Source organism: Mercurialis annua, linkage group LG2 (genome assembly GCF_937616625.2).
Source record: "Mercurialis annua linkage group LG2, ddMerAnnu1.2, whole genome shotgun sequence".
NCBI lineage: Eukaryota > Viridiplantae > Streptophyta > Magnoliopsida > Malpighiales > Euphorbiaceae > Mercurialis > Mercurialis annua.
In genome coordinates, this window is record NC_065571.1 from 32,153,523 (window position 1) to 32,166,893 (window position 13,371).

The window sequence follows — 13,371 nt, forward strand, 5'->3', positions numbered from 1 at the left end:
CGGTGGCCTTTCTGGGTGTGGTGCGATATGCCCAGGTGACTTTGTATAGTTTATCGACCCATCTTCCCTTCAGATCATCGAGTCTCTTTTTTATTCCTGTGAGGATAGTTCTGTTTGTGACTTCTGTGAGTCCATTCGTCTGCGGATGGGCTACTGAGGTGAACTTCAACTTTATGTTCAACCCTTCACAGTATGCTCTGAACTTGCGGCAATCGAACTGTTTCCCGTTGTCAGTGACTAAGGAATGTGGTATGCCAAACCTGCCCATTTATATTAGTAACATGCAAATTTATATGAGTATATGGTAAAAAATGAAATGTCTTACCTTCCCATGACTTCTCTTGATAGCCAAGTTTGAATCTTCTCCATGGTGATCGTCTTCATTGGCTCTACCTCCACCCATTTGGTAAAGTGATCTACGGCTACCACGATGAACTTTACTTGTCCCCTCGCTGGGGGAAAGGTCCTAGTATGTCTACGCTCCAGGTCATGAACGGCCATGGACTACCGATGGGGTGTTGCTCAGATGCTGGTGTTCGTATTACTGCGCCGAACTTCTGACACTTATCACATTTAAGTACTAGTTCTTCTGCGTCTTTCTTCATGGATAGCCAGTAGAAACCTTGTAAGGATGCTTTCCTAACTAGGGCTGCTGATGCCTCATGGGCCCCGCAGATCCCCTCATGAATCACCTGCAGAACATATAGGCCCTCTGTCTTCGTCAGGCATCGAGACCATGGGTGCGTAGCTGATGCCCTGTAAAGTACTCCTTCTAGGACTGAGTACGATGCTGACTGTCGAACTACTTTTGCTGCTTCAGCTGTTTGTTCTGGGAGAGTGCCTTCTGTTAGGTATGCCAATAGTTTCTGCATCCAGGTATCTACTTCTTCAATAGGTAGCACTTCCTCCTCTGCCTCTACGGAAGAAGCGGAGCGCTCTTCTTTCATTTTCATCTCCATGAAATACTGGTTCTTTGCGGCCGCTGCTTGGGCGATTGCATCTGCGGGTGCATTCTCTTCTCTGGGTATGGGGCAGATCTCCCATTCTCCTCCGAATCTCTCTATGTCATTCAAGAGCTCTTTTGCTTTCTCCATATATCTTGCCATATTTGCCTCTTTTGCTTGGAACTGTCCTCCTATTCGTCCTGTGACTAACTGGGAATTTCTATGGACTCGTAGGACTTCGGTTTTCATTGCTTTCACAATTGACAATCCTGTTATGAGAGCTTCATATTCTACAGTACTATTAGTTTATTGCGATAAACGGTATTTATATTTAAATGATGGACTGATATCATACCTGCCACGTTATTGGTTGCTTTAAATGCCAAGTGTACTGCATACTCGATTGTTATTCCCATCGGTCCTTCCAACAACACCTGCTCCAGCTCCGAGGTCATTGGACGCTCCATCTACGTAGAGATTCCAAGTAACTGCTTCTCTGGGTTCTTCGGTGTCTGGTTTCTCCGTCATCTCTATTACAAAGTCTGAGAGTGCTTGTGCCTTTAATGTTTTCCTCGGCTCATATCGTATATCATGTTCCCCCAACTGGACGGACCAGCTAACCATCCTTCCTGAAGTTTCCGGTCTCTGCAATGCCTTCCTCAGAGGTTGGTTATTGCGTATAATGACTGTATGCCCTTGAAAATATGGCCTTAACTTCTTTGCTGCTACTACCACCATCAATGCCAAATTGTCAATTGTTGGGTAATTTAACTCTGCGCCTTTCAACGTCCTGCTGGAGTAGTAAATGGGCAACTGCTCTTCTTCTTCATCTCTTACTAGTACCGACGCGATCGTTTCTTTACCTGTTGATAGGTACAAGTATAAAACTTCTCCCGCCTTTGGCCGACTTAGTAACGGCGGGCTGGTTAAAAAGACCTTCAATTCTTCGAAAGCTTTCTGACATTCCTCATTCCATTCGAATTTTTTCATGTTGCGCAGTTGTTTGAAAAAGGGGGGACATCTCTTCGCAGATGAAGAAACAAATCGCCCCAACGCTGTCACTCTTCCGTTCAATTTCTGGACTTCTCTGATGCTTTGTGGTGCCACCATGTCTAGGATGGCTTGAATCTTTTCTGGGTTCGCCTCTATGCCTCTCTGACTCACTAAGTACCCCAGGAACTTCCCGGCCTTAATGCCAAACGCGCACTTCTCCGGATTCAACTTCATGTTAAATTTGTTCAATACCGCAAAGGTTTCTTCCAAGTCTTTAGCGTGCTCTTCATGTGTACTGCTTTTTTATGATCAAATCGTCCACGTAGACCTCTATATTCCTCCCCAGTTGGTCTTTAAACATGAAATTCACCAGCCGTTGGTACGTTGCTCCTGCGTTTTTCAGCCCAAATGGCATGACATTGTAACAATACGTTCCCAAGTCGGTAGTGAAAGCTGTCTTCACCTGATCCGCTTCGTTCATTGGTATCTGATGATAACCCTGTTTTGCATCCGCGAGACTGTACAGCTGGTAGCAGGCTGTTGAATCTACTAGCTGATCGATATTTGGCAGCGGATAGCTGTCCTTCGGGCATGCTTTGTTTAAGTCTGTGAAATCCACGCACATACGATATCCTCCACTTGCTTTTTTCACTAAGACCACGTTGGCAACCCACTCTGGGTACATTACCTCCCTTGTGAACTTGGCTGCCTCCAACTTCCTGACCTCTTCTTCTATGACCCTCCTTCGGTCTTCTGCGAACCGCCTCTTTTTCTGCACTACTGGTTTGGCATCTTTGTAAAAAGTCAATTTATGGGAGGCTATCGCTGTGTCTATTCCCACAACTTCTGAGGCATCTGCGGCAAAGGCGTCTCCATTCTTCTGTAATACGCTTTTGATCTCTACTGCCACGGCCTCTTGTATTTCTGTTCCAATCATTACTGTCTTCTTCTGGGTGATCTGGAATTCTACCATGTTACCTACTGGGGCATTCCTGTCTCCTTCTTCCTCTTCTGGATCTTCAGGGAATGCCTCAATGTTCAAACTTTCGCCTTTTTCTTCAGTTATCAAATTGCATTCTCGTGCGGCTAGCTGGCTCCCTTTCACGGTTACTATCCCTTCTTCGTCAGGAATCTTAAGTGTCAGCCATCTGATGCTGTTCACCGCACCACACTGGTATAGGAAAGGCCTTCCCAAGATGGCATTGTACGCCAAAGGGATATCTAGTACGTTGAAAACTACTGTCATGGTCTTCAGTGGCCCTTCTTCTGCTTCTCCCAAAATTATCTCCAGTTCTACCATTCCCTCTGGCCTGATAGGCTTTCCTCCTAAGCCTACTAAAGGAACGGAAACCTGTCTGAGATCCGTTACCGATCCCCTTATCCCCCTAAAGACTTGCAAGGTTAGGAGAATAACTGCACTTCCTTCGTCCACTAGGATCCTCATTACTCTAAAATTGTTAATCAATGCTTTGATTACTAGCGCGTCGTTGTGCGGTTCCTGCACATGCCTCCCATCTTCTGGTCCGAAAGTAACTAGTGGTAGCTCCTCTGCGGGTGTTCTGGTACTTATCGAGTATACGCCCTTGCGAATCTTCTTCTTCTGTGACTTTGAATAAGGTTCTCCACCTTCTATCATGTTGATCACACCCATGGGTTCTTTGAATCTTTTATTCGCCTCTTCTTTTTCCACATGCTCGGGTTTTCTTTTTTATGCGTTTCCTTCCGTGCGTACGAACTTCTTCAATACTCCAGACTGGATCAGCTGTTCTATCTCCCGTTTCAGGTCCCAACATCTATCTGTGTCATGGCCATATCCTTCGTGGAATCTACAATACTTGCTCTTGTCTCTCTCTTTGTCTGGATGCAGCTTTCTGGGTGTGTTGTACATGACGCTATTGTTCTTCATCCAGCTGAATATTTCTACAGGTGCTATGTTCAAAGGCGTAAAGTCAAACGGCTTATTTCCTCTTCCGAATCTCTGCGTTCTATCATCTCCTCCTCTACTGCGGTATTTCTCTGGTTTGTCTTCCTCGTATTGTTTTGTCAGCGTTCTTCTTGCTTCATCCAGCTCTACGTACTTATGTGCTATTGCCATTAACTCTTGGAAAGTGGAAGGCTTTTTCATTAGGATCTTGTCCCTCAGTCGTTCATACCTTGTTCCCATCTTCATAGCTTCTATGGCTGTATCATGGTTTAGGTGCTCTATCTGGACGGCTTCTTTATTGAATCTGTCCACGAAGTTCTTCAACGTCTCGCTTTCACCTTGTTGGCACTTTCGCAGATCACTTGAGTTCTTTTGCAGAGGGATGTTTGTGCGAAAACGCGCTTTGAATGCTGTCGCCAGTTCCGCAAACGTCCCGATGGTATTGGACTTCAGTCCGAGGTACCACTTCTGCGCCGATCCCTTGAGTGTGGCAGGGAATACTCTGCACAACATCGGATCTTAAACATCTTGAAGCATCATTATCGTTTTGAATTTTGAGATGTGGCTTTTTGGGTCTCCAGTTCCATCAAAGGGTTCGAACGTTGGTAATTTGAAACGAGAAGAGAATTTCACGTCCAATACCTCCTTCTTCAGTGGTGAAAAATCGTCCCCTCCTTCATCGTCTTCGTAGCTATCTTTCTGGTATTTTCTCATCGCATGCTTAATCTTCTCATCCAGAGTGTTCTTTTCTCCTGCGGCTCTTCTTCTGTTTAAAGAGTGGCTCTCTGCTTCTCGTTCCTTCCGTCTGCTTCCTCCTTCATCCTTCTCTATGTCTACGTATTCTCTCTGCTTCTTCGCGACTTCTTCGTCTCTTGCTTTTTCGCCTTGCTGTGCGGCGTCATCTCCCTTCTCCTTCCCTGCGTCTCCTGGGAGTGGTGCAGTGAGAACACGCCGGGGAGCCGTTTCTTTATCTTTCTGTGCGTCTTTATCTCGTCCTCTTGGGATCGGTTCAGATCGTTGCCTTCTCTGAGCGGGTGTTTTATCTGCTTCTACTGTCTTCTCCTTCGCGATCCCAATCAGCCTATCTTGGAAGTCGTTAAAACTCTTCATCACCGCCTCATGGTAGAGCGGTGGTAGCTGGGCTCCTGGTGGTACATATTGTGGGATGTATCCGGCTGTTGCCGCGGTGACGGTTTCCTCTACGTCTAAGGACGGAAAAGGAATTGGTGCGGTGGGTCTTTGGTATCCCTGGTGATATTGGCTGCCCCATGGGCTATACGTCTGCGGCCAGCTCGTCGCGTTTTGATTATACATGGGCGATGGATAGTACATATTCTGTGGTGTATAATAATTCCAAGGAGGAAATACCTGACTAGTTCCTGGTAGTTGTGCTCCTCTGCCCATTAATCCCGCTGTTGATCCGGGTATGGAAACCGGTGGTGTGATGCCCGCACTTGTGGCTCCTGTTCCCACTGGGATTCCCGAGCTTGTCCTCACAGGACCTGTCGTTCCTGCAGTTCCCGCCGGAGGTGGGCGGAGGGGAAAGACTATTCCGTCTGTTCTTGCTATCAGAGTTGGATTGCTGCCTCCGGCCATCTCTCTATCTCTAACTCCGACTCCAGGTGGTGGTGGTTCATCATGGTTGTCCATGAGTTTGTTTTCAGTTCGTAGAACCAAAATTGATTGATTTTTTTCAGGAAAGAACAATCGTTTCCCACAGACGGCGCCAAATGATGGTTCTGCGAATGGTAGGATCTTCTCTTGTCAACCTGAGATCACGAACACAGGTTAGAATGAGTCGGACGTTGTGTCCGACCACACTCTAATGCCTAATTCAGATACCTTGTAAGGTTCAAAGATAAATGACGTAGTTTAAAGAGAATGAATTATGGTTTTACCTTTGGTCTTCGGTCTATTTATATAGAATCCTCTCTCAGTAACCGACTCAAAGTCATCTTCTTGTGATTGTGTTTAATTCGGACTCATGCTGGAAAATAGGGATTATGTTAATCCCAATCTTTCCGGATTACTTGAGATCATATCAGTTAGAATCTGCGTCTGCTGACTAATGATCACTGTTTGGTATCTACTGTCTGCTGCTCTTGTTTGACTATATGCATTGGGGTCAACTGCGTATCCATCAGAAAGTTTATTAAATTTATAAACCGAATTTATAAATTAAAATACTTGATAAAATAATTATCCTATTTAAAAATAGAATTCAATAACTTGAAAAATAACCTAAGTTACAACTAAAACTTAACCATTTTAAGTTTATAAAAGTTTAGGGACTAAACTGTACTTTAGCCAATTTGATATTCGAAGTAAAAATTAATTACTCGCTCTCAACTTACTAAATTATAAGTCAAACAAAGATCCGAAAGATAAAACTTAGCTTGAATAAGTTTTTAGAAACTTTAGGGGATAAATTGTAAATTAGCTAAATTGGTACATCAAATTGATATTCAATATTATATATATATAATTACCCGAGTAATTATATAAATTTAAGTTATAAAACATTTATCATTTACACTTTAATAGTTTATGAATTAAATCCAAATTCAAAAGTTATGTTTAAAACAATATCATTAAATCAAGACAACTTGAGGGATTCCATCAAATTAAACAAAACATATTAGGGACTAATCTAGCTTATTAGTAATCTTCTTTAATGCAACATAATTCATCCCCGCCAACAAGTCATGAATAACATATTTGCAATTTCTTACAAAACCTAATCAAAAGAGCATAACAATTGCAACCACCTAATCATGCAAAATTCAGCCATGTACAACTCTCTAATCACAAAACAAAGAAGAACAATTTCAAAGGAAACGATCACAGTGACCACGCAAGGCACTCGGATATGGTTTCGATCGAATTCGGCTAAGAAAAAGTAACCACGATGAGACTCATATTAACCAGACAAGATTCGCGTCAAATGTCAACACAATTTGCAGCCATGAATTGACAAGAAGAGGCAGAAAATAAGCAAGAACACATCGAAATCGAAACGGCGATAAACGAAGGAATTCTTACGTACCGTTTGTGATTCCAAAGAATGAATAGGATGGACGAAGCAAGAATACCCAACTCAGATAATTGCTAGCATGGAGAGAAACATACGTTTAAGTCGACGAAAGCGATATTGAAACGAAGAATCGGAAGATAAGAGAAGTAACTTACCGTAGCTTGAGTCGTAAGGATTGAGAATGAAGATAATAATGTTAAGAGAAGGTTTCTCTCTGAAAACGTCGGCTAGGGTTTTCACAAAACGAGATAAAAAGAGTTTGGTCAAATTATGGGGTCTATTTATAGCCCAATACACAAAATTACAGGTGAGTCGCGATGGGAGGTGCGATGCGAGGCGCGTTCGTCCCATCACGGCTTCACCAGGCATACAGAAAACGTATGGGGCACGTTGCGAGGCGCTATGGCCCATCGCGCCCTCCAACGTGCCTCCATTTTTGATCCAACAGTCAACTTTGTCTTGGGCACAACATATCCGAAAATGAGCCCGATCGAACGGTTAAATTGGGAGATATGTATGTTTTCTCAAAACATGTCATATTCAGAAGGTATACGAATACATCATCGATTATAAACCGAATACAAATCAAATCGCCATCGAAAACTCAGACACATACAAGATACAACTCAAACCCCAAACAAAGTGTCACACTTGCTAAGTCCACCATTAACAATCCAAAACTAAGTCAGAAACACATCGAAACCATGATGTAAAAAATACGGGATATTACAGTTTTGAACGGTTTGTTTTAAATCGCTTAAAAGGTTAAATGTTTCACTTAAATCGCCAAAAAGGTGACATGTTTGTATTTGTTTCGTAACGTTAGTAAACGTTCGGTTTAAATTGATAAAAAGGTGAAACGTTTGTATTTGTTTCATAACGTTTCTAAACGGTAGGCTTAAATTGCTAAAACAGGAAACATTTGGATTTGTTTCGTAACGTTTGTATAGGTTTGGCTTAAATCGCTAAAGAGGTGAAACGTTTGGATTTGTTTCGTATTGTTTGTATATGTTTGGCTTAAATTGCTAAAAAGGAGAAATGCTTGGATTTGTTTCTTAACGTTTGTAAACGTTTGGCTTAAATCTCTAAAAAGGTGAAATTTTTGGATTTGTTTCGTAACGTTTGCAGATGTTTGGCTTAAATCCCTAAAAAGGTGAAACATTTGGATTTGTTTCGTAACATTTGTACACGTTTGGCTTAAATTGCTAGAAACGTTTTGATTTGTTTCGTAGTATTTTAAATTGTGCTTAAATCGCTAAAATGAGGAAACGTTTGGATTTGTTTTGTAACGTTTGTAAAGTTTGGCTTATATCGCTAAAAATGTGAAATGTTTGGATTTTTTCGTATTGTTTGTAAATGTTTGGCTTATATCGCTAAAAAGGTGAAAAATTTGGATTTGTTTCGTAACGTTTGTAAACGTTTGGCTTAAATAGCTAAAAAGGTTAAAGGTTTGGAATTGTAAATGTTTGGCTTCAATTGCTAAAAAGGTGAAACGCTTGGATTTGTTTCGTAACGTTTGTAAACGTTTGGCTTAAATCACTAAAAAGGTGAAACGTTTGGATTTGTTTCGTAACGGTCGTAAACATTTGGCTTAAATTTCTAAAGAGATGAAACGTTTGGATTTGTTTCGTAACATTTGTAAACGTTTCGCTTAAATCGCTAAAAAGGTGAAACATTTCATTTTGTAAGGTTATGAATCAAAACCAAACGTTTCACTTTTTTAGCGATTTCAGTCTTAACGTTTATAAAAGTTTGACATAAATCGCTAAAAAAGGGAAACGTTTGGATTTGTTTCATAACGTTTGTAAACGTTTGGCTTATACTGGAACGTTTAAATTTGTTTCGTTACGTTTGTAAACGTTTGGCTTAAATAGCTAAAAAGGTGAAACGTTTGGATTTGTTCCGTAACGTTATATACGTTTGGCTTAAATCGCTAAAAAGGTGAAACGTTTGGATTTGTTTCGTAACGTTTGGCTTAAATTGCTAAAAAGGTGAAATGCTTGGATTTGTTTCATAACATTTGTAAACGTTTGGCTTAAATCGCTAAAAAGGGGAAACGTTTGGATTTGTTTCGTAATGTTTGTAAATGTTTGGCTAAATCCCTAAAAAGGTGAAACATTTGGATTTTTTTCGTAATGTTTGTAAACGTTTGGCTTAAAACGCTAGAAACATTTAGATTTGTTTTCTAACGTTTTAAACGTTTGGCTTAAATCGGTAAAATGGGGAAACATTTGGATTTGTTTTGTAACGTTTGTAAACGTTTGGCTTAAATCGCTAAAAATTGGAAACGTTTGGATTTGTTCCGTAATGTTTATAAATGTTTGGCTTAAATCGCTAAAAAGGTGAAACGCTTGGATTTGTTTCGTAACGTTTGTAAACGTGTGGCTTAAATCGCTAAAAAGATGAAACGTTTGGTTTTGTTTTGTTACGTTTGTAAATGTTTGACTTAAATCGCTAAAAATGTGAAACGTTTGGATTTGTTTCATAACATTTGTAAATGTTTGGCTTAAATTGCTATAATGGGGGAACGTTTGGATTTGTTTCGTATCAAACGTTTGGCTTAAATTGATAAGAATGTGAAACATTTGGATTAGGTTTGTAACGTTTATAAACGTTTGCCATAAATCTCTTAAAAGGTGAAACGTTTTGTTGTGCTTCGTAACGTTTGTAACCGTTTGACTTAAATCGCTAAAAAGGTGAAACGTTTGGATTTATTTCGTAACGTTTGTAAACGTTTGGCTTAAATGGCTACAAAGGTGAAAATTAGGATTTTCTTTGTAACACTTGTAAACATTTGGCTTAAATTGCTAAAAATGTGAAACGTTTGTTTTTTTTGTAATGTTTGTAAACGTTTGGCTTAAATCGCTACAAAAGGTGAAAGGTTTGGCTTTGTGTCTTAACGTTTATAAACGTGTGGCTTAAATTGCTAAAAAGGCGAAACGTTTGGATTTGTTTTGTAACGTTTGTAAACGTTTTGCTTAAATCGCTAAAAAAGTGAAATGTTTGGTATTGTTTCGTAATGTTTGAAAACGTTTGGCTTAAATCGCTAAAATGAGGAAACGTTTGGATTTGTTTCGCAACGTTTTTAAACATTTGGCTTAGATCACTATAAAGATGAAACATTTGGTTTTGTTTCGTAACGTTCGGATTAAATTGCTAAGAAGGTTAAACGTTTGGATTTGTTTCGTAATGTTTTAAACGTTTGGATTTGTTTCGTAACAAACGTTTTGCTAAAATTGCTAATAATGTGAAACATTTGGATTAGGTTTTTAACGTTTATAAACGTTTTGGCTTAAATCGCTGAAAAGGTGAAATGTTTGGATTTGTTTCGTAACGTTTGTAAAAGTTTGGCTTAAATCGCTAAAAAGGTGAAACGTTTGGATTTGTTTCGTAACGTTTGTAAACGTTTGGCTTAAATCGCTTAAAAGGTGAAAAGTTTGGATTTGCTTTGTAACGTTTGTAAACATTTGGCTCGAATCGCTAAAAAGGTGAAACATTTGTTTTTATTTTCGTGAAGTTTGTAAACGTTGACTTCAATTGCTACAAAGGTGAAGCATTTGGATTTGTTTCGTAATGTTTGTCAAAGTTTGGCTTAAATCGCTAAATGTGAAACGTTTGGATTTGTTTCGTAACGTTTGTAAACGTTTGGCTTAAATCGCTAAAAAGTTTAAACGTTTGGATTTGTTTTGTAACATTTGTAAACGTTTGGCTTAAATCGCTACAAAATGTGAAAGGTTTGGATTTGTATCGTAACATTTATAAACGTTTTGGCTTAAATTGTTAAAAAGGTGAAATGTTTTGATTTGTTTCGTAACGGTTGTAAACGTTTGGCTTAAATTGCTAAAAGAGTGAAATGTTTGGTTTTGTTTCGTAATGTTTGAAAACGTTTGGCTTAAATCGCTAAAATGGGGAAATGCTTGTATTTGTTTCGCGGCGTTTATAAACGTTTGGCTTAAATCGCTATAAAGGTGAATTGTTTGGTTTTGTTTCGTAACGTTCGTAAACGTTCGGATTAAATCACTAAAAAGGTTAAACGTTTGGATTTTTTTTCGTAATATTTTAAACGTTTGGATTTTTTTCGTAACATTAGTAAACGTTTAGCATAAACCGCTAAAAAGGTGAAACATTTGGTTTTTCTTCGTAATGTTTGTAAACATTCGGCTTAAATCGCTAAAAAGGTTAAACGTTTGGCTTAAATTGATAAAAAGGAGAAACGCTTGGATTTGTTTCATAACGTTTGTAAACGTTTAGCTTAAATCGCTAAAAAGAGGAAGCGTTTGGTTTTGTTTTGTAACGTTTGTAAATGTTTCGCTTATATCTCTAAAAATGTGAAATGTTAGGATTTGTTTCGTAACATTTGAAAATATTTGGATTAAATTGCTAAAATGGGGGAACGTTTGGATTTGTTTCGTAGCGTTTGGCTTAAATTGCTAAAAATGTGAAACATTTGGATTAGGTTTGTAACGTTTATAAACGTTTGGCTTAAATCGTTAAAACGGTGAAACGTTTTGTTTTACTTCGTAGCGTTTGTAAACGTTTGTCTGAAATCGATAAAAAGGTTAAACGGTTGGATTTTTTTCGTAACGTTTGGCTTAAATCGCTAAAAAGGTGAAACGTTTGGATTTGTTTTGTAACGTTTGTAAACGTTTGGTTTAAATCGCTAAAAAGGTACATTTGGATTTGTTTTGTAACGTTTATAAACGTTTGGCTTAAATTTCAAAAAAGGTGAAACGCTTGTATTTGTTTCGTAATGCTTGTAAACGTTTGACTTTATTTAGTAATATTTGCAAAACATTTGGCTTACATTGCTAAAAATGTGAAACGTTTGGATTTATTTCATATCGTTTTAAACGTTTGGTTTTGTTCCATAACGTCTGTAAACATCTGGCTTATATCGCTAAAAATGTGAAACGTTTGGATTTGTTTTGCAACATTTATAAGCGTTTGGCTTAAATTGCTAAAAAGGTGAAACATTTGGTTTTTTTCGTACATTTGTAAACGTTTGGCTTAAATCTCTACAAAGGTAAAACGTCTGGATTTGTTTCGTAATGTTTGTAAACGTTTGGCTTAAATCGCTAAGAAGGTGGAACGTTTGGATTTGTTTCAAAACATTTGTAAACGTTTGGCTTAAATCGCTAAAAGGTTGAAACGTTTGTATTTGTTTTTTAACGTTTGTAAACGTTTGGCTTAAATCGCTACAAAAGGTGAAACGTTTGAATTTATTTCGTAACGTTTATAAACGCTCGGCTTAATTTACTAAAAAGGTGAAACACTTAGATTTTTTTGTAGCGTTTGTAAAAGTTTGGCTTAAATAGCTATAAAGGAGAAACGTGTGGTTTTATGTCGTAACGTTTATAAACGTTCGGATTAAATTGCTAAAAAGGTTAAACAGTTGGATTTGTTTCGTAATGTTTTAAACGTTTAGATTTATTTCGTAACATTTGTAAACGATTGGCAAAAACTGCTAAAAAGGTGAAACGTTTGGTTTTGCTTCGTAGCGTTTGTAAACGTTCGGCATAAATCGCTAAAAAGGTTAAACGTTTGGCTTAAATCGCTAAAAAGGTGATACGTTTGGATTTCTTTCGTAACGTTTGTAAACGTTCAGTTTAAATTGCTTAAAAGGTGAAACGTTTGGATTTGTTTCGTAACGTTTCTAAACGATAGGCTTAAATTTCTAAAACGAGGAAACATTTGGATTTGTTTCGTAACGTTTGTAAACGGTTGGCTTAAATCGCTAAAAATGTGAAACATTTGGATTTGTTTCGTAACGTTTGTAAAGGTTTGGCTTAAATTGCTAAAAATGTAAAAAGTTTGGATTTGTAAACGTTTGGCTTAAATTGCTAAACAGGTGAAACGCTTGGATTTGTTTCGTAACGTTTGTAAACGTTTGGATTAAATCACTAAAAAGGTGAAACGTTTGGATTTTTTTCGTAACGGTCGTAATCATTTGGCTTAAATTGCTAATAAGGTGAAATGTTTGGATTTGTTTCGTAACATTTGTAAACGTTTGGCTTAAATTGCCAAAAAGGTGAAACGTTTCGTTTTGTAAAGTTATGAAACAAAACCAAACATTTAAAACCTTACGAAAGAAATCCAAAAATTTCACCTTTTAAGCGATTTAAGTCGTAATGTTTATAAACGTTTGGATTAAATCTCTAAAAATGGCAAACGTTTGGATTTGTTTCGTAACATTTGTAAACGTTTGGCTTAAATAGCTAAAAAGGTGAAACGTTTGGATTTGTTTCGTAACGTTTGTATACGTTTGGCTTAAATCGCTAAAAAGGTGAAATGTTTGGATTGTTTCGTAATGATTGTAAACGTTTGACTTAAATTGCTTAAAAGGTGAAACATTTGGATTTGTTTCGCTACGTTTGTAAACGTTTGGCTTAAATCGCTAGAAACGTTTGAATTTTTTTCGTAACGTTTTAAAGGTTTGCCTTAAATTGCTAAAATGGGGAAACGTTTGGAATTGTTTT

The 13,371-nt window shown here is 38.4% G+C and overlaps 2 protein-coding genes across 2 annotated transcripts; both read right to left on the minus strand.

The window, feature by feature from the left end:
* Positions 1-437: 437 nt before the first annotated feature.
* On the minus strand, positions 438-2,171 carry LOC126668424 (uncharacterized). Its single transcript, XM_050361627.1, has 2 exons — positions 1,337-2,171; positions 438-1,234 (listed from the first exon to the last, which is right to left on the minus strand). The coding sequence occupies exons 1-2, from the start codon at positions 2,169-2,171 to the stop codon at positions 438-440; spliced, it is 1,632 nt and encodes a 543-aa protein (XP_050217584.1).
* A 1,474-nt stretch (positions 2,172-3,645) lies between these two features.
* Positions 3,646-4,374, minus strand: LOC126668425 (uncharacterized). The gene has a single exon (XM_050361628.1). It carries the CDS (start codon positions 4,372-4,374, stop codon positions 3,646-3,648), a length of 729 nt encoding a protein of 242 aa, XP_050217585.1.
* Positions 4,375-13,371: the final 8,997 nt, after the last annotated feature.